The 17,761-nt window shown below is 34.9% G+C and overlaps 1 protein-coding gene across 45 annotated transcripts in view; it reads right to left on the reverse strand.

The window, feature by feature from the left end:
• The window catches only part of Nrxn1 (neurexin 1), a 1,041,346-nt gene that overhangs the window by 932,087 nt on the left and 91,498 nt on the right, over positions 1–17,761 (reverse strand). For 27 of the 45 annotated variants that reach the window (XM_070025560.1, XM_070025561.1, XM_070025584.1 and 24 more), the window contains exon 3: positions 1,686–1,703. The exons of 16 other annotated variants lie outside the window; for them this stretch is intronic. In XM_070025560.1, the coding sequence (XP_069881661.1) occupies positions 1,686–1,703 (18 nt within the window). The remainder of the gene's footprint in view (positions 1–1,685; positions 1,704–17,761) is intronic. 2 more of the 45 variants (XM_070025573.1, XM_070025565.1) reach the window with 1 other exon arrangement.

Here is a 17,761-nt window from a genome sequence, read left to right on the forward strand (position 1 = left end):
GCAAATCACTTTATCAAATATATACTCACATGCAAGAAAAATTACAGAATGGAAAAACAGAAACCATATATCCAGAGCCAAAACTTGGAACAAGTGATCCATGATTTCTTGAAGGTTTAATTTGTTTTATTTTAATAATGGGATAGAAATTTTAATGGAAATAATATTGTTCATGAAAGAGTTGCAGATATAATTCTGAGCCCTGCTACTTATCCAAATTGTGCTGACATGTAGTGATTGATGTTTTATCTTGGTTTTTGTTTTCAGACCTGAAATCTTGGTTATCTTAAAGTTTATGCATATGTAACTTTGAATGTTGAGGGCTTTTTTTTGGTAAGAAATCCTTCATTAACTAGAGATATTTTTAGAAGATGACTATAGTTAAATTAGAACAGCAATGCAAAGTGTGTTAAATGCTCTTCTGACATACAAATATTAGTAAATTTGTTTATTCAACAACTATTAGTGTTTTAATCATTTAAAGCAATAGAAGGCATGTAAAGTTGTAAGCGTTCCTTCTCACAATCATTTGCTATTTCTAGGTCTTTTCATGTGTGCATCCTTTACAGGAGTGAGGAGACTGACTAATACAATCAAACTTTTTTTTTTTTTTTTTTTTTTTTTTTTGGTGGTCGTGGGGCTTGAACTCTGGGCCTGGGCGCTGTCCCTCAGCTCTTCAGCTCAAGGCGAGCGCTCTACCACTTGAGCTACAGCGCCACTTCCGGTTTTCTGGTGGTTTATTGGAGATAGGAGTCTCAGGGTCTCTCCTGCCCGGGCTGGCTTTGAACCGCGATCCTCAGATCTCAGCCTCCTGAGTAGCTAGGATTACAGGCGTGAGCCACCAGCGCCCGGCACAATCAAACTTTTTAAAAGCATAACTGTTGAAATATATTTGTTGAACGCTAAGGGAATATATATATATATATATATATATATATATATATATATATATATATATATAAAACGTTTCAAAATTCCTTGATAGATAATTTAAGAAAACTTCAATAAAATGTTTTTTAACATACACAGAAAATTATAGATATACTTACCAGTAATCACACTGGAATGTGTGTTCTATTTCCACTGGCCAATGGCTTAGGTTTTTAAATCTAAATATATGATTTTTTTACTCATAGTCAGCATTTTGTTCTGTGTTCTTTTCATAAATCAAATCATTTGAAACAAATCAATGGGCTTGAAATGACCATGACAAACATTTCCAACAAAAAAGAAGAAATCATTTTGAGCAATAAAACATGGAGTAAAGTCATGCACTGTGTTCTGGAGCTGTGAAGACATACTTTCTCTTTTAGAATAAAAGAAGATGGAGCATTGTATCATTTTTCCATAGAGAACATCAGTAAGTATTCAAAGGCCCATGTGGGATGCTGAAACCCATCAAAAGATGGAGATAAGACTGACTTTCTTATATTTGGGGTTGATGAAATGTGTGTGTGTGTGTGTGTGTGTGTGTGTGCGCGCGCATGCGCGCATGTGTGTGTATGTGTGTGTATGTGTGTGTATGTATGTGTGTGTGAGTTCTATATGAAAAGTGATACAAGATCCAGAAATCAACAAATGCTCAGAAAGAAGTTCAACTTACCGTCTAAATTCGAGATGTAGCCTACTAATACTATGAAATTAAAAGGCAAAGAGGATAGGAAAATAAGGTAGAAAGCACCCACCTTCCACATTGTTGTCTTCTGAAAGCACATAACAAGGAGGGAGAGAAAAGGAAAAACATTCATTAAGCAGCATGCAGACTGGACCTTGCCTTTGCATGTCTTCCTCATGCAAGGCATCAAACACATCATGCAAGTGCTCCATCACTATCATTCAAAGAGAAAAACAGTCACAGGGCAGCAGGTTCCCTCCCACTGGCAGCATTTACAGGATGTGAGACACAATTTTGGCAACAGAACAAAGGGTCTTGGAAAAGTCTTTCACTTTCCTGTGTAAAGTAAGCGATATTATTATTACTGATTGCTGGAAGGGTCTTTCTAGATTATTATTTTATTTAATTTATTATTATCTAATTTATTTTTATTTTTATTTTAGAAATTCTATAAATTTATTTGGACATGGATAAAGGTAAGCCCATTCAAAATAGCTATGACATTTCATTTAATGTTATTCTGGTTCTACCAAGCCTAGTATCCTTGGCCATCTCTGTTTTTTGGTACTTTTAGTAATTCAGCTGTTTTCCTTAAAAGAATAAAATTTAAGCAACTAAAATCTAGCTTTATTTAACAGTCATATTTTATCACAAATCTGAGGGTTGATCAACCATAATTTATTAAAATTATAATCTTAAAATAATCTTAGAAAAACTGAGCATTGCAAAAGAAATCCATTTGGGAACTGCATGTTCAGCTCATTTGTCAAAATTTAATCATTTTGAACTTCTCTTTGGGATGTGGGCATGAATATTATTTAATCTATTGACAATATTCAGCAAAATTTTCCTTATATTTTTTATTTATGTAAACAGGATTATATATTTAACTAAATTTCCATATGTACCATATGAAGTACAAACCATATAGAAGCAGGTTTGATATGCATTTCCTACATACAACCCATTAGTATATGATATATAAACTATTATTACTACCTACTAAAAGCCATTTGACAAACAGTACTTGGGAGCTGAAAAGTGAGTTGTCTTAGGGGCTTAGGGCAAGAGCAAGTTTTCAAAACTTTTCAATAGCAAATTATATCAATGTTAACATTCTAGACTCATCCCTTCATAGCTGTTTGGTTAACTATGTTCTACAAAGTGATCATTTGATCAAAGGCATTTCCAAAAACACAACAAAGGTGAATATAGAAACTTGAGAGCAAAAGCAAGTATAAATGTACCACTTATAAGGCTTTAAGAATTCCTTTCTAATGAATAAAGTTAGAGAAGATTTAAAAATCACTGAATTTTTAAATGATATTAGCTTGTAAATTAAATACACACACATCATTATTGATGTTGTGCCAATATATTATAGAAATAAACTCACAGCTGTTAAATATGGACCTAACAACTTTACACAAACACTTGGTTTGCAAGAGTTTGCTTTGGAAAACAACAACAACAACCACAACAACAACAACAACCCAAAACCAACAAAAATGATTCAAAGAACTAGCATGTGATAATTCACTTTTAATTTGGTTTTGGTTTTCAACGTATTAAATAAGAAATTAGACAAAAATTTTACTTTCCACAGTGACTTTGACAGGCTGTGAGCACATATAATAAAATATTGTTTCATTGCTTTATAGTGGAAATAGAACATTCAATGTTTAAGATACATTTGAGTTTTATATTTACTGGTCCTTGAAACTATATGTTCTGTATAAAATGGTTTTGAAAATAAGATTTCTATGCACAATAAAAATCATGAAATCATAAAATCATAAAAATCATAAAATCAGATGGTCTGTCAATTACTATGACATTATTTAATTTCTGTAAGTGAATGATTAGAAATAATGGTTTTTGAATAGCAATGTCACAGTAGGAATTTGGGTCAAGCTGTATAAATAAATGTATAGTAAGAAAAAGTGAAAAATAAAATAGAACCAATCTAGGATTGACATCTATCTTAGAATAGTGCTAAATAATATACTAGGAAAGGAAATATGGTCATAAAGTCAAGGACATAAATCAGTCCCCAGAAAAAGAATTCTTTTCGCTTAAATGAGGACTGACCCATAGGTGGTGCTACCAGCCTACCCTATCCTGTCTTCCCATCCATCCCTTTTCTCAATTCTTCAGAAGAGGACAAGCTTGCCTAACAGATTTCCTGTGTGTAAAACCAAGTCATATATCCAATGTGTAAGCAAATCTTGACTCGATCATGTTCAGAAAATTGGTTGCTGAAAATTTAAATTTTGTAGAAAAAAAAATCAAAGTGCTAGAAAAAAGGAAAGGTGATACACTAATTTCAATATAGGAGAAAAAGAAAAACCTGGCTTGAAAAAGACTCTTGAGTTCCCATAGTTTTCAGATCCAACAGCAGGATATATAAAAGCAAAATATAACAAAGAAAAATCTCAGTTTTGTTGTACATATCCCTTTTTGGTATCCATTTGTTGGTTTTAGATGACCTATTTTTGTTAATATAAAAGTCACCCTTGCATTATTTCAGAACTTCGATGTTATTTTGACTGATGGTAGTGCTACCATTTACACCCACTCTCCAGGCACCTTTCTTTGCTCCATTCTATTATTTTAGTCTAAATAACACATATCCATTCAGAAGAAAATGGTTATCCTCATCACACAAACTTCTGCTGTGTGTTTGTGTACTGTTCTTCAGTCGAGGTTTATTTCATTTTAAGTTACAAAACAGTAGATCTGAATTTTGGCAAGACACAATAAGGGGGAAATAATTTATTTTGGCTTAGTAGAAGATTGAAAGCAATTCAACTGACCTTACATATGGACATTGGCAAGTTAGGAAAGCTTCCTTAACGTGCACAAAACCAGTCTTCTTAATTCTGCTGACAGTCTTTGCTGAATACATGAATTAGCCTCTTAGTAATAAACGTTACTCTGATAACCTTACTTCCTATAAAGATCTCATTCCTTTTCTTGTGGTTTCTGTTTTTATGGGGTTTTGTTTTACTATAAAAACATAAATCAAAAGCTGTGAAAATGCTAGTAGAAATTGTATTATTCTTTCAGATAAGACATGTTTCACATGTTTCACAAAGATGGAAACTAGGCACCAGAATATGTTACATTATATAGGATTATGATATGGGGGAAGTATCAGGCTCCTTTAAATCTTATCTTTTAATTAATGCAAGAATATTTATATGATTTTTCTATTTGCCCTTAGTTTATAAGAATTCAGGGGCAACGACTTAAGTGACAATATTCTTTGCAGAGAATTTTACCTATCTGCTTGTCAGAAAAGATTTAAAAATAAGAAAATGAATTGTTTCAGTATGAAAAAAAATAAGAAACTTAGTCATGATGAATGAACAAATTGAAGCTTGGAATGAAATGTCACAAGTAACTGTTTTCCCTGTAATCAGTGCACAAGTTTCATACTATGACTATTTTCATCTGAATATACAACAGTGTTCAAGTTGTGTGACCTAACTCACAGTAAGATTTGGCTAACATCATTGGGGCATCATTCCTTCTCTTTGGCATCATTTATTTTTCCCTGTGAGTTGCTTGTGACGAGCTCATTTCATTTACTTTGAATCTTTTTCTTTATCCATACTACTGCACTGCACCTGACCCATGCTCTTCTAGATGGGTACAGGGCAGCAAAAGAACTGGTAGCAACCACCACCAAGAGGAATTAACATCCTGTGCATTCTGCCATGCATTGAGCTTGATAGTGTCTGTCCTCAACTTTTCAACTCCTCAGGTTGCTTAAGACTTGACTCCTCATTTGGGGTATTACATGCCATTAGAGCAGTGTCTGGTTCCCATGGTGGTCCCGGAGGCAGCTTTGTTTCACTTTAGTTTTCTTTTATAATTTACAGTGAAAGCCTTTAGAAAACCTCAATAGTCTGGGTTTGCTTCAGGGACTGGGGAATGGAGGAAATCACCCAGACTGTGGATTTATGCAGTAGTCAAACAGAAGAACAGAAGCACTGGTCACACGCAACGGGAAGTTAAGACAGAAAAGGAAGCATCAAGATCTCTTATGGAGGTGTAAGAGAGGAAAGAAATAGCCTTGGGAAAGATCTGGCAAGTTTTAAGGACATTTTAACAGATGACCTAAACTTATTGTTCTAAATCCACCTAAATGAAATGTGAAGGCTTGCCCACCCATGCTCTGTGGAGTCCTAGTGTTCAGGGATGGAGGGAGCCAAGAAGATCTTTCCTCTTCCTCACTGCTCAGGAGTGGGAGGAGGGAAAACTGCAAACCAATTACAGCCACAGGGCTGTTCCTGCCATCACACTTAGAAATATAAATCCATTTTACCTAGGAATATGTTTTCACCAAAGTATCTTTGGTGTTTCATTCAAAATGTTCCAGTTGGTTAATGGCAGCTTTCAAAAAAGGAAAGCAAAACAGAGCAGCAAGACAGGGGGAAAAGAAGAGATAGAGATCAAGGAGGTAGAGATAGTGAGGGGAGAGATAGAGATAAATATCGAGAGCGATTGAGGAGGGAAGAAAGAAGAGAGAATGGTAAGAGAGAGGAGGAAGGAGGTATGGAAGAAAAAAGGAAGGTAAGTTGGTATAAAAATGGCAAATTTTTCTGCTACTTCAGCTCTTCAATGGATCTAGTAAAATTTAATAATTATTAGCCGACATATTATAGTATATTGAGTGACTCACATAAGCTATAATTTGATTTTTTTCTTTTCCTGAAAGGTTATTGTAAGGAGTGAAACAACAGATCTGGCTTGGGTTTTGTAGCCTTATTACTGTCCTACAGCTCATCCTCCTCAAGGGTTAACATTTCTATGTTCATTTCAGCAGTTGGACTCAGGAATGGTGTATTGCAGTTAGCAGGGACTGGAAGAATGGTGACAAGTACAGTCTATGATGTGTGTGCTCATGCCACTCAGGTTTATTTTTATTGCTTGCTGAGAAATGAATGCGTCCTGATATGAAGTTGACAGATAACATTGAGCAAAGTGCTTACCGCAAACTCTCTTTCTTGAGTTCAATCAGCGCTGCTACATTACTCTCCATGGAAAACTGGGTCAGGCGAGCAGTGCTTGCCTGTCTAATAGTCTGAACTAAGCATATTTTACAAAGTATTACAGACAAGCCCTAGGGTTGAAGCATGTGGATATACTTAAGTGTTCTCCTACCTACCTTCCCTACCTATCAACCTTGTAGTCAGTACTCAAAAGAGTGTCAGCAACAAAGAATACTTGTCAAGGTGTCCTAGTTTTCTATCACTAAGATAGAAAGTAAATAAATTCCTGCTAAGTATCAAGCACTCTTTCTTTTTTCTCTCACAAATGAATACAGACACTTTTTAAAAATAAGCATTCAAATACTTTGGACTCTATTCATCTGTGATTCAGTTCCCAGTCCAGTCCAAACATATCTATTTATTTTTTTCTAAAATAAAAATAAAAATAAAAAGCATAAGCCACATACCGATGGCTCAAAATTGAGTACCAGTGGCTCACTGGTGCTCACGTCTGTAATCTTAGCTACTCATGAGGCTGAGATCTAAGGATCTTGTTTGATGCTAGCCCAAGCAGGAAAGTCTGTGAGACTCTTTATTCCAATCAAGGGACAGAGTACAAGCCTTGAGCACAAAAACTGAGGTACAGTGCCAAGGCTTGATTTCAAGCTCCAGGACTAATACAAAAATGAAATGAATGCGGGGGATAGTTTAAAATCCCAACTCCCCTGTATTTGCTAAAAGCTCGAATTGGCAGTAACTTTTTAGCTAGCGGCATCCACCTAAATTCACCTATTCAGAAAAGAAAATTGTGGACCTGAGATTGTGTCCCTATTGAGATCTATCTACAGGCCTACAGAGTAACTTAGGCATGGTTAGGGTCACTAGAGATCATGTTCCTAGTCAGCCAGAAAGATGCTTTTGCAAATTAGTCTGCTGAACAAGCTACACTGCTGTAGCTGGAGAAAAGGTCTGTGCATCTGTTAAAACATAAATGTTGTATATAATTTCCAGTTTGGAGTTCCTGACTCAATGCCCCTGAGTCAGCTTGAAGAAGTTCTCTGTGGGCTGGGAAGGTTGCTCAGTGGTAGAATGCTTGCCTTGCATGCATGAAGCCCTGGGTTTGATTCCTCAGCACGACATAAGCAGAAAAAGGTGGAAGTGGCGCTGTGGCTCAAGTGGTAGAGTGCTAGCATTGAGCTGAAGAGCTGAGGGACAACACCAGACCCAGAGTTCAGGCCCCACAACTGACCAAATCAAAAACAAAAACAAAAACAAAAGAAGTTCTCTGGTTATTAAAAAGTTGTAACCTTGGTAAATTAACCAGGAGGAGCTACTGCCTAAACTGTCTTAAAAACCAATGGGGCTGCGGCCTGCAAGAGCCAGTATACAACCAGGAAGGTAGTGGGAAATTTCACCAAGGTCAGACCATAAGGTCAGACCATAGGTTGAGCTTCTTTAACCAGTTTGTGCAGAAATGGCAGGTACCTCAGCAGGAGGTGTGACAATCTACCAGAGCTGCTGGGAGACATTGCTGCTGCGGTCAAGCCCATCTCTTCTAACCTGGAGATTCCTGTTTTGAGTCAAGTTCAAAAATGGCCTGGCAGCATCTGGAGACTACATCATCCTGACCACCTCCACCGTGGTCAATGTGGACTGGACTCCTTCTTGCCTGACTCCATCACCTGCAACTGATACCTGGCGAAAGACTATTTTGGATCTGCCTAATGTAAGACTTTGGTTCCAGGACATTCTTTTGTGGGACATAGATTTGTAAATCAGAACCTACCTGACATAGGAAATCAGGGCAAAGTCCCCTACTGTTTGGCACCAGTCATATGAAGCCAACTTTTAAACTGCTGGAGACTCCATAAATTACAGGGTAAACAGCCTAAGCAAAAATTTGGTCCTTTTACAGAGAAATTAATGATTTGATTTCACGTACATAAGAAAAAAGGAGGGAACGAAGTAAGGAGGCCAGGTCTGGCAGGTGCCATATTGGCCACCTGGTAGATGGTAGGGTCTGGCATCTTGTCTTCATGCTGGGGGAAGGAATGACCCCCACCCCACTACTATAGCCTGCCTCCCAGGTAATGGGTGTGCCTGGACTCTAGAGGCAGGGGCGGGCACTTGGCTGATAGGTTACTGAATCTGTCAGTCTGGTGCCCAGGACTGGGAATTTCCTGAGGATCTGCCCACTGTGATGACCTACTTTAGGCCTGGACCAGCCTAGCTGCTGGACTCCATGCCACCTGTGTCTCTGTGATCGTGTCCTATGTCCTGTATCCTGTCTCCTGGCTTGTCTCCAGTCATCATGGAGTCCCAATTCAGCTCTCCATTGGAGCTGAATTACCTTGTTGGTATTGTTCTTGTTATTTCTTTCCTCTTTAGCATGTTTCCTAGCTGGGTTATGTTTATTTGTGTGTTGCAGGTCTTTGTAACAACTGGCAGCCTGTAGCCTGTTAACTGTATAATAAAGATTCCACTATTCTAAAAAAACAAAAATTAAAAATTAAAAAATTAAACAAACTAAAGCAAAAGTATTTTCTGAGGAAATAGAGATTTGCATAAATACATGACTAAAGTGAATTATAAAAAGAAGTCCTAAATTTTGTGCTTCACAAGTTAAATTTGCATAATATTCTACATAAAAAATAAATCAGTTTATGTAATGTGATGGTTCTACCAATTAAACAAACATTATTGTATATAAGGAAAAACATTTTATTTCAAACAAAAAATACTTTATACTGCTAATTTTTTGCAATAAGACCCTGCACCTGTATGAAATAAGTCAGAAAGCAAATTCGCTGCACACTAAAAACAATTTTCAGGTACTCAGAACTTTTAGTTGCTCATGTTTACTGGCAAAATCAAGATATGTTAAGTTTTGTAATTTAGAGCTAGAAAGTCTTAAACTGAAAAGCATAAGAAATAGATCTCTGTGGCTGAAATACTTAAATAGATTGAAGTACACTATTCTAAGTCTCTCACGTTTGACTAAATATTACTTAAAAATAGAAATATTTAGTAAATTTACTTTAAAATACAAATATTTAGTAAACTTCATTTACACTGGAGGAAGAATGTTGTGAAGATTCATCTACTCTCCAAAGATTAAAGTCATTTATCCAATGTCCACTAAAGCTGAACTCCATTACAGAGGTTTCCAAGACCTCATTGTTCCAATATCAAAAAGTTCATAGGAAAAAAAAAACTAATAATATTTGTAATTTGTGAGCTTCTGCAGAAACAAGTGATGTAGTAATATTGAGTTAACTCAGATCATTATTGTATTCTTTAAAAGCAATTGATGCAAAGCAGAAATCAGAGTGAAGTTAATTTTTAATAAAAATGATTAAATGTTATGAAAATCTCATGCAACTTGTTTCAAATGCCCTTTACAGAAATAAAAAGTAATCTATTGCTACTTGAATAGACTTGCCATTTTAAATGTACTCTCACAAGTGACTGGATATAACCTTTGCATTTATTTTCTTAGTTAACTCCATGTGGCTGAGTAACTTGACCAAGTTACCCCAAAAGAAAGTAGAAGATTGTCAGTGTGTTTATGAAAGTAGGTTTTAAGGATAATTTAGTAGGCTTTTACGGATTTCAGAGAGTGTTTTGAAAAGAACCTGAACTTGAAAGGCAATGATACAATGCCTACTAAAGATAGATCATGTTCCTCAAACTATCGACTTGACTATCCATTATAAATGGAATAGAATAAAGGAGCAAGAAGACTAACTGTAAGTAGGCAAAAGTATTTCATTAATCCAGACACAAGCAGATAGAAAATTGTTAGGGAAAAAAATTTTTTTAAATTTCAATCATTTGCTAATTGTATAGTTTAAGAAAAATCTCTTTAGTAAGCAAAACAAAAAAAAGTGTCTCAAAGTCTCCCTGTATCTCAGGAACAAATATTTCCCACCAGTGATCTACAATTAAAAAATCTTAGCTTTCCTTCTACAGTAAACAAGCCCAGGTATATAAATTCATTTACCCTAAACTCTCTATTTAAAGTAAAGAGATTATTCCACAAGTTCCTTGCTGTCTTGAAATTTTTAAGGCAATGACTCATTTCATTCACTGTCCTCACATCTTTGCTTTCCCTTTAAAATGTCGGAAACTAAAAATATTTTCATACAAAGCCAGATATTTTGATAAGTGAGGTAGAATAATATGAATTTGTCACAAAAAGTGGATTTTCCTTTTTGTAGTGATAATATGCACATCCAATACAAATATGATTTTCTTCTCTTGACATGTTTGATGTACAGTAAGTCTCCTGGAACTGGGAAGTAGTTTCAGATCTTGCCCAAACTCAAATTTGCTTTTGTAAATCAAGTGGTTCATATCACAGACTCAGGCCAAAACTGTTTGGTCACAGATGTGACCACCCCCGTGTCTCTGAAGATGTTATAAATGTGGTTCTTTGAGCTGATATTTGAAACCTATTGAACTACTATGAATGTTAGCCCATGGGCCAGAGGGACCCATGAGCTTCAAAAATGTATCCTTTATCTGTTGATTTACTAATCCAAATGCAGATCCAAGATTTTAAGCCTCACACATCTAATGTTTCTCTGAAATAATCAGGCCTGCTTTAGAAAACATATATAAATATGAAGAAAAAATTTATACAACAACTTAAAATGTTAGTCTATCACTCACTCACTCACAGTAGTTCCATCCATTATTTTTGATGGCAAGATAGAAATAGTGATCTACCAAACTGTCTCTTGACATCTGTCTAAACTGTTTTCTCTCAGCATTTTCTGGACATAAACAGTTTCTGAGCTAAAAAAAATTAACTTTCAAATGCATCACATTAAATTATGACTCATTAGAAGCTTCTTTAAAATAATTGTTAATTTAGCCGGGCGCTGGTGGCTCACGCCTGTAATCCTAGCTACTCAGGAGGCTGAGATCTGAGGATCGCGGTTCAAAGCCAGCCCGGGCAGGAGAGACTGTGAGACTCCTATCTCCAATAAAACCACCAGAAAACCGGAAGTGGCGCTGTAGCTCAAGTGGTAGAGTGCTCGCCTTGAGTTGAAGAGCTAAGGGACAACGCCCAGGCCCAGAGTTCAAGCCCCACGACCGACAAAAAAAAAAAAAATAATAATAATTGTTAATTTAGTATCCTAACTACTTCAACTCAAAAGCTCTTTCCTAATCCCCAGCACCATTAAACAAAGACATTGCATACTCAACATCAATGCAACCATATAAGTCTTTAATAACAAGCGTTAAATAAATTTTAAATTTCCATTACTATTTATTTTCTTTGGATGCTAGTAATTGAACCCAGGGCCTGAGCAATATTCTCTGCTGGTTTGTTGAGACAGAGAATGGCTATAAGCCCTCACATGGAAATGCTACTCAGGATTCCCCTGTTTCTGCTGCCTGAGTGCTGGAATGAAAAGAATATACTACATTGTTCAGAAAGAGAAACATTCCCTAACTGTATATAGTCCAACATGATAGCCACCAGAAACATGTGGGTAATTGCATTCAATAACAATTAGTCCCTCAGTTGCACAAGAGCATTGTACATAATCAACAAGCATATAGAATTAATGGCTACTACAGTACAAGTTGTGAACATTTCTATCATCATAGAAAGTTCTATTGGGCAACAGTGTTAAGCTTTTTTTTGTGTGTGGGTAATGGGGCTTGAACTGGGCTTAGGCACTGTCCCAGTGCTCTTCAGCTCAAGGAAAGCGCTCTACCACTTGAGCCATAACACACTTCCGGTTTTCTAGTGATTTACTGGAGATAAGAGTCTAACAGGTGTTCCTGCCCAGGCTGGCTTTGAACCACTATACTTAGATCTCAGCCTCCTGAGTAGCTAGGATTACAGGCATGAGCCACAGGCACCTGGCTGCTAAGCATTTTTAAAGCTAGAATTTCCTTGAAATCCTGTCTCCCTTGTCTTTGTGTTCCAGTTCTAGAGCATGAAATCAGGGCTTTTCTGTTCTCCCCTGAATTTTGCTTGAGGTGAATGTTCTACCACTAGAGCCACAGCTCCATGTCTGGCTTTTCTTTTTTTTTTTTTTTTTGGTAGTTAATTGGATATATAATAGTCTCACAGACTTTCCTACCCCAACTGGCTTCTAAATGCCTTTACTCACATCCCGCCCTCCTCAGTAGTTAGGATCACATGATTGACCAACTGGCATCTGGCATGAAAACATCTCTTTTAATATCAAGTTACAACATGCCTTGTTTTTGTTCCTTAAATGAAATAATAAAAAAAGTTACAAAGTTTTAAAAGAAACAGTAATTTACTTGAGAACTACTTATTGAAATTATGCAACATGAAGAACTGTGTAAGATTTCCAATTTTAATTTCCAACTAACAATTGAGAAATAAATGCTAATAAAAATTTTCCTGTATTTCTTTTATAACCTTTTTGACTAATTCTAACTATAGACAAGGATTATACTTTTCATGTTAAGTCCTTTGTCTTAAAAAGCAGAGTGCCATATGCTGAATATAGTTAGTTTCTAAGTAATTTAATTTAATAATCTAACACCTTCTTTCATATAAATATATATACATGTATATATATATATATATATATATATATATATATATATATAATTGCCTTCCAAAAAGAAAAAATAACACATTGATTTTAAAATTAGTAAAAAGTACCTGGTACCTCACTATTACTTAAATGTATTATCATGCTAAACAGTAAGTCAAAGGCCATTTTCTTAATGTTAAAAGCCTCTTTTTGAGCATTATGCCATAAAATACCAAGTACATAATTTTTGAAGGACTTTAATACAGGAGGGACAAGGAATTACAAAAGGATAAAAGAAGTAGCCAAACATCTAGTCAATTCCATTAAAAGCTGAGAACCTGCTAAAGGTCTATTTCATAGAAGTAGCACACAACATAAGAACTCTAAGCAAAATGAACAAAAGAACTTGGATATAAAAATGTCAAATGCAGAATTGAAGAGGGGGACAAAAGCTGCAGCAACTTCTAGAAGGTGAAATGATAGACCAAAAAGTTCCACCTAAAGAATGAAAATGTACATAGTTTAAACAGACTTGCCAAGTTTAGGTTAAGGATTTCAAGATAATAGGCTTCTTCCTAGGATGAAATGTTGTTTACTGGTTGTAGAAAAGTGCACCTTTTCATCATCATCATTCCACAGGAAAGTATGAAAGTATGAAATAAAAGTATACTTTCTGACCTCAGTGACCTAGAACAGTCACATTTAATTCAGATGTCCCAAGCACATAATCTATTGTCTAGTCAATAAAGTATGAAGAATAACAAGCAATCCCAAAGGATAAAGAGGTCATTTGACTTTAAGACCAGCCCCCTAATATTAGAATATCTTGAAAGAGAGTACACAACATAACCAGATATTTATCTGAATTTCAGACAGTAAATATATGTTGGAATAATAAATATGAGACATAATACATTTTTGATATCACTATAACAAAAAGACACTTGTTAATACAATATGGACAGATGTGGACTGGTTAATAGTTATTCACAATGAGAGTCAGGCACGTACATACTAATCTAGGCAATGGGTATCTTACAGATCTCTCAAGTAGATTATATTTAAAATTTACTAAACTGAGGGTTTAAGTAATATTCAACTCATGGGAAAACGCAATGGGAAGAGAGCAGAAAAGTGTTTTCCAAAATGCTAAATAAGCAGCCTCTTCTGTTTTAAAAAATGTATATGCTACTCCTAGAGCATTATGGAAACTTATGAAATAAAATTTGATTGAAAGATCAGATCAAGGTCATTTTTAATGTGCCTACTAATGGAAATTATATCATAAAAGTGAAATTTGTATATACACATAAATATTTTAGTATCTTGAGAGGAAGATGATTTGAATGAATAGTCATAATCCAGATTAGATGTCGATTCTCTAAGATAAACTAGAAATCCTTGGTAATTCTAGGCACTCAACAAAAAGAATAATATTATATTTTGTTTGTGGGTGTGTTTGATATTCTGAGATTGAACTCACAGTCTCCCTCTTGCTAGGCAAAATCTGTGTAAGTTGAGCCAAACTCCCATTTCTTTTCTTTTTTTGTGTTTCTGTTTTTTTTTCTTTTATTTTTTAGGTCTGAGATAGGGATTCAAAGTTAAAGTTGGTACCTAGTACTTTCATTCATTGGCTACCACTCTTCCCACTGATCCACACCAAGGATTGGTTATTTCTTTTCTCTCTTCTTTGTTTAAATCTTAGATTCTTTTCCATATAAATTCTCATTCTTTTCCTATGGCTTATCTAGAATCATGGTCGTCCTACCTCCACCTCTTGAATAGCTTGAATTATAGGCAGGAATTGCCATGAAAAGCCTACAAAAGTAATGATTTAATCTCATAGTTCTTGAAAATGGAATTGGAGAGAACAGGGATCCAGAAGTTATGAGATATGAAGAGTATGCCACCGCATTAATTCAAACAATCTAGCTCCATTTATAAGATTTAAAAAATTCTAATTTGCAAAAAAAGAAAATTTGCTCTATGTTTAAACTTTCTTCATGCAGTTATTTTTGCTCATCACAAAGAAGGTAAAACCCTTTATACCATAATGACAAATGTATAAACATAGTATGTACAGATGATAGCTATTTAATGATGTTAGGCAGCATACTACAATAATGAGTGACTCCTTCCTTATATAGCATAACAGCTGAATCTTTGCTGTCCCTCTTATTTTATTTAGATTTTAGTGCAGTGAGTATATGTAGAGTTTCTTAATAAACATATTTTAGTGAGTCTTAAATATCCATTTTAATTGAAGTAGAATAGAGATGAATTCTTTTCATAAGCAGGATTTCTTTGCTATAATGACCCTTCTTAAGTTATACTGTCATATCAAAAGTAAGAACTTTGAAAAACAAGAAAGAAGTATTTTTTTACAAAATAAACAAGACTATGTAATATAGCTTCCATTCAAATTATTGGGCAGTTCAAGATTAATTGTTTAGGCATTCCCATTATCATGTTTATTGTTGAATGGGGTTAATAATATGACTACATTGCTAGAGTAGAGTACAACTGTCACTTAAATCCACAAAGTATTTCCTCTTGTACCATTTTCTTTTATTATTAAAATAACATTTTCAATATAACATAGGAAGTGCCTATGGGGACCCAGAAGTGTACAAATTATATATATATATATAATATATATACATATACACACATATATATATATGTATGTATATCATTCATCATCATATGCACAATTTTAGCAAAAGGCCTACCACATGGCAAGTGATGAATAGTAACAAATAAGTGAAGCTTGATTGGTTAAATGGTAAAATCAGGTCTTCTGATCCCAAAGTCTGTGCTCTTTCCTCTATATTGTAAGGCTTGGCAAAGTTCTAATAAGTTTTTTATTGTGAAAATACTGTACAATGGAGGGGTTACAGTTACATGAGCAAGGTAATGAGTACATTTCTTATCAAGCATAAATCACAAGAATCACGTGTAAGCCAGGCGCTGGTGGCTCACACCTGTCATCCTAGCTACTGCAGCAGTTGAGAACTGAGGATCGTGGTTCGAAGCCAGCCTGGGTAGGAAAGTCCATGACTCATATCTCCAATAAACTATTTCTAAAAAGCAGGAAGTGGTGCTGTGGCTCAAGTGGTAGAGCACAAAGAAGCTCAGGGACAGCACCTGGACACTGAGTTCAAGCCCCACGATCAGCAAAAAAAAAAAAAAAAAAAAAAAAAGCTTAAATGGATTTAATTCTATTAATATAATGAATCATCATTAAGCTTCTTATAAAAACCATCTTCTGCAAAATACTAGCACTGTTTTATGAGTATAATTTTAAAACTTTATTATATACTTAGTAACATTTTAATAGCAATTATTTTTTTTACCAAATTAAAGCATTTTAATAAAGTTTTAGAATCAAATTATATTTTATAATTATAATAAACTTCATGATTCACTATTTATAAAAGATTTGTGTTGGATTGAATGCAAATGCTTTGGCACAATTAAATCTGTGATATTATAATATAATTGCTTTCACTTCTCTAACAATTTGATTTTTAAACATCAAAAACAGAAAGGCATTCATGGTGGCATTTCTTTGCATTTTTAATGAAAATAATAACTCAAAGGTTTCATTTAAATTGGGCCTCTTGCATATGACTTTTAGGGTATTACACCTTCCATGCAAGTAAAACAATTCAAGTTTAGTGCCAATGACTGGAGCTTGTAATCCTATCTATTCAGGAGGGTGAGATCTGAGGACAACTGTTTATAGCCAGCCAGGCAGACAAATTCCATAGACTGCCATCTCTAGTTAACCAACAAGAAGCTGGAAACAGAGGTATGGTACAAGTGGAAGAGTGCTAGACTTGAGAGATAAGGCCATAAAACAGGCTCTGATTTCAAGCTTCACTGAAGTATAGATTCTGAGTTCAAGACTTGTTATATTAATAATAAAGCATTGTTTATTATATAAATGAAATAAAACAATTAAAAAACTACCAATCAATTGTATATGAGAAATATATAGATTAAAGTTCTCTTTTATCAGTTTTCAATACTGCCTTCAGTGATGCTAATCTAGTAAATAGAAGAACATTTTCTGGTTCTAATAAGAATGTGGAATGATGAGAATTATGTCCATTCTGTAGTTAATTCAGAAGTGTGATGGTAACAGTCATCCCTCTATAAAGGGGCGGTGATCAGTTACATTGTTTAGTGACTTCCGCATGAAAGCATCACTAAACTACCCCTAGATCTGAATACACAGGAATGAGTGGTATTCTTTCCTAGCTATTTTTCATTCCTATTTATGGCTCCTGAAATTCAAGCTGAGTAAAATCAGGTAAGCATTTCACTCTCCTCCCTCATCCAATAAACCGGTAAGCTTAAAATGTAAGGGATTTAGAAATTTGGAATTTCAGATATCTAAAATTGAAATGGATATTTAGCAAGTAGATAAACCAAAGGACCAAATACATAAGGCATTGTAACTTTGCTTAAGTGTCCTCCACGTTATCTCTTTGAATGCAATTATAAAAAGAATGATATCAATAACAGCCATCTTACTTAGAAAGTAGACTTCAAATTAAGCAAGATTAAAGCTGCATACCTCCTTAACCAAGGGTTATGCACATAAA

The sequence above is a fragment of the Dipodomys merriami genome, unplaced genomic scaffold (genome assembly GCF_024711535.1).
Source record: "Dipodomys merriami isolate MVZ:Mamm:240054 unplaced genomic scaffold, mDipMer1.0.p SCAF_17, whole genome shotgun sequence".
NCBI lineage: Eukaryota > Metazoa > Chordata > Mammalia > Rodentia > Heteromyidae > Dipodomys > Dipodomys merriami.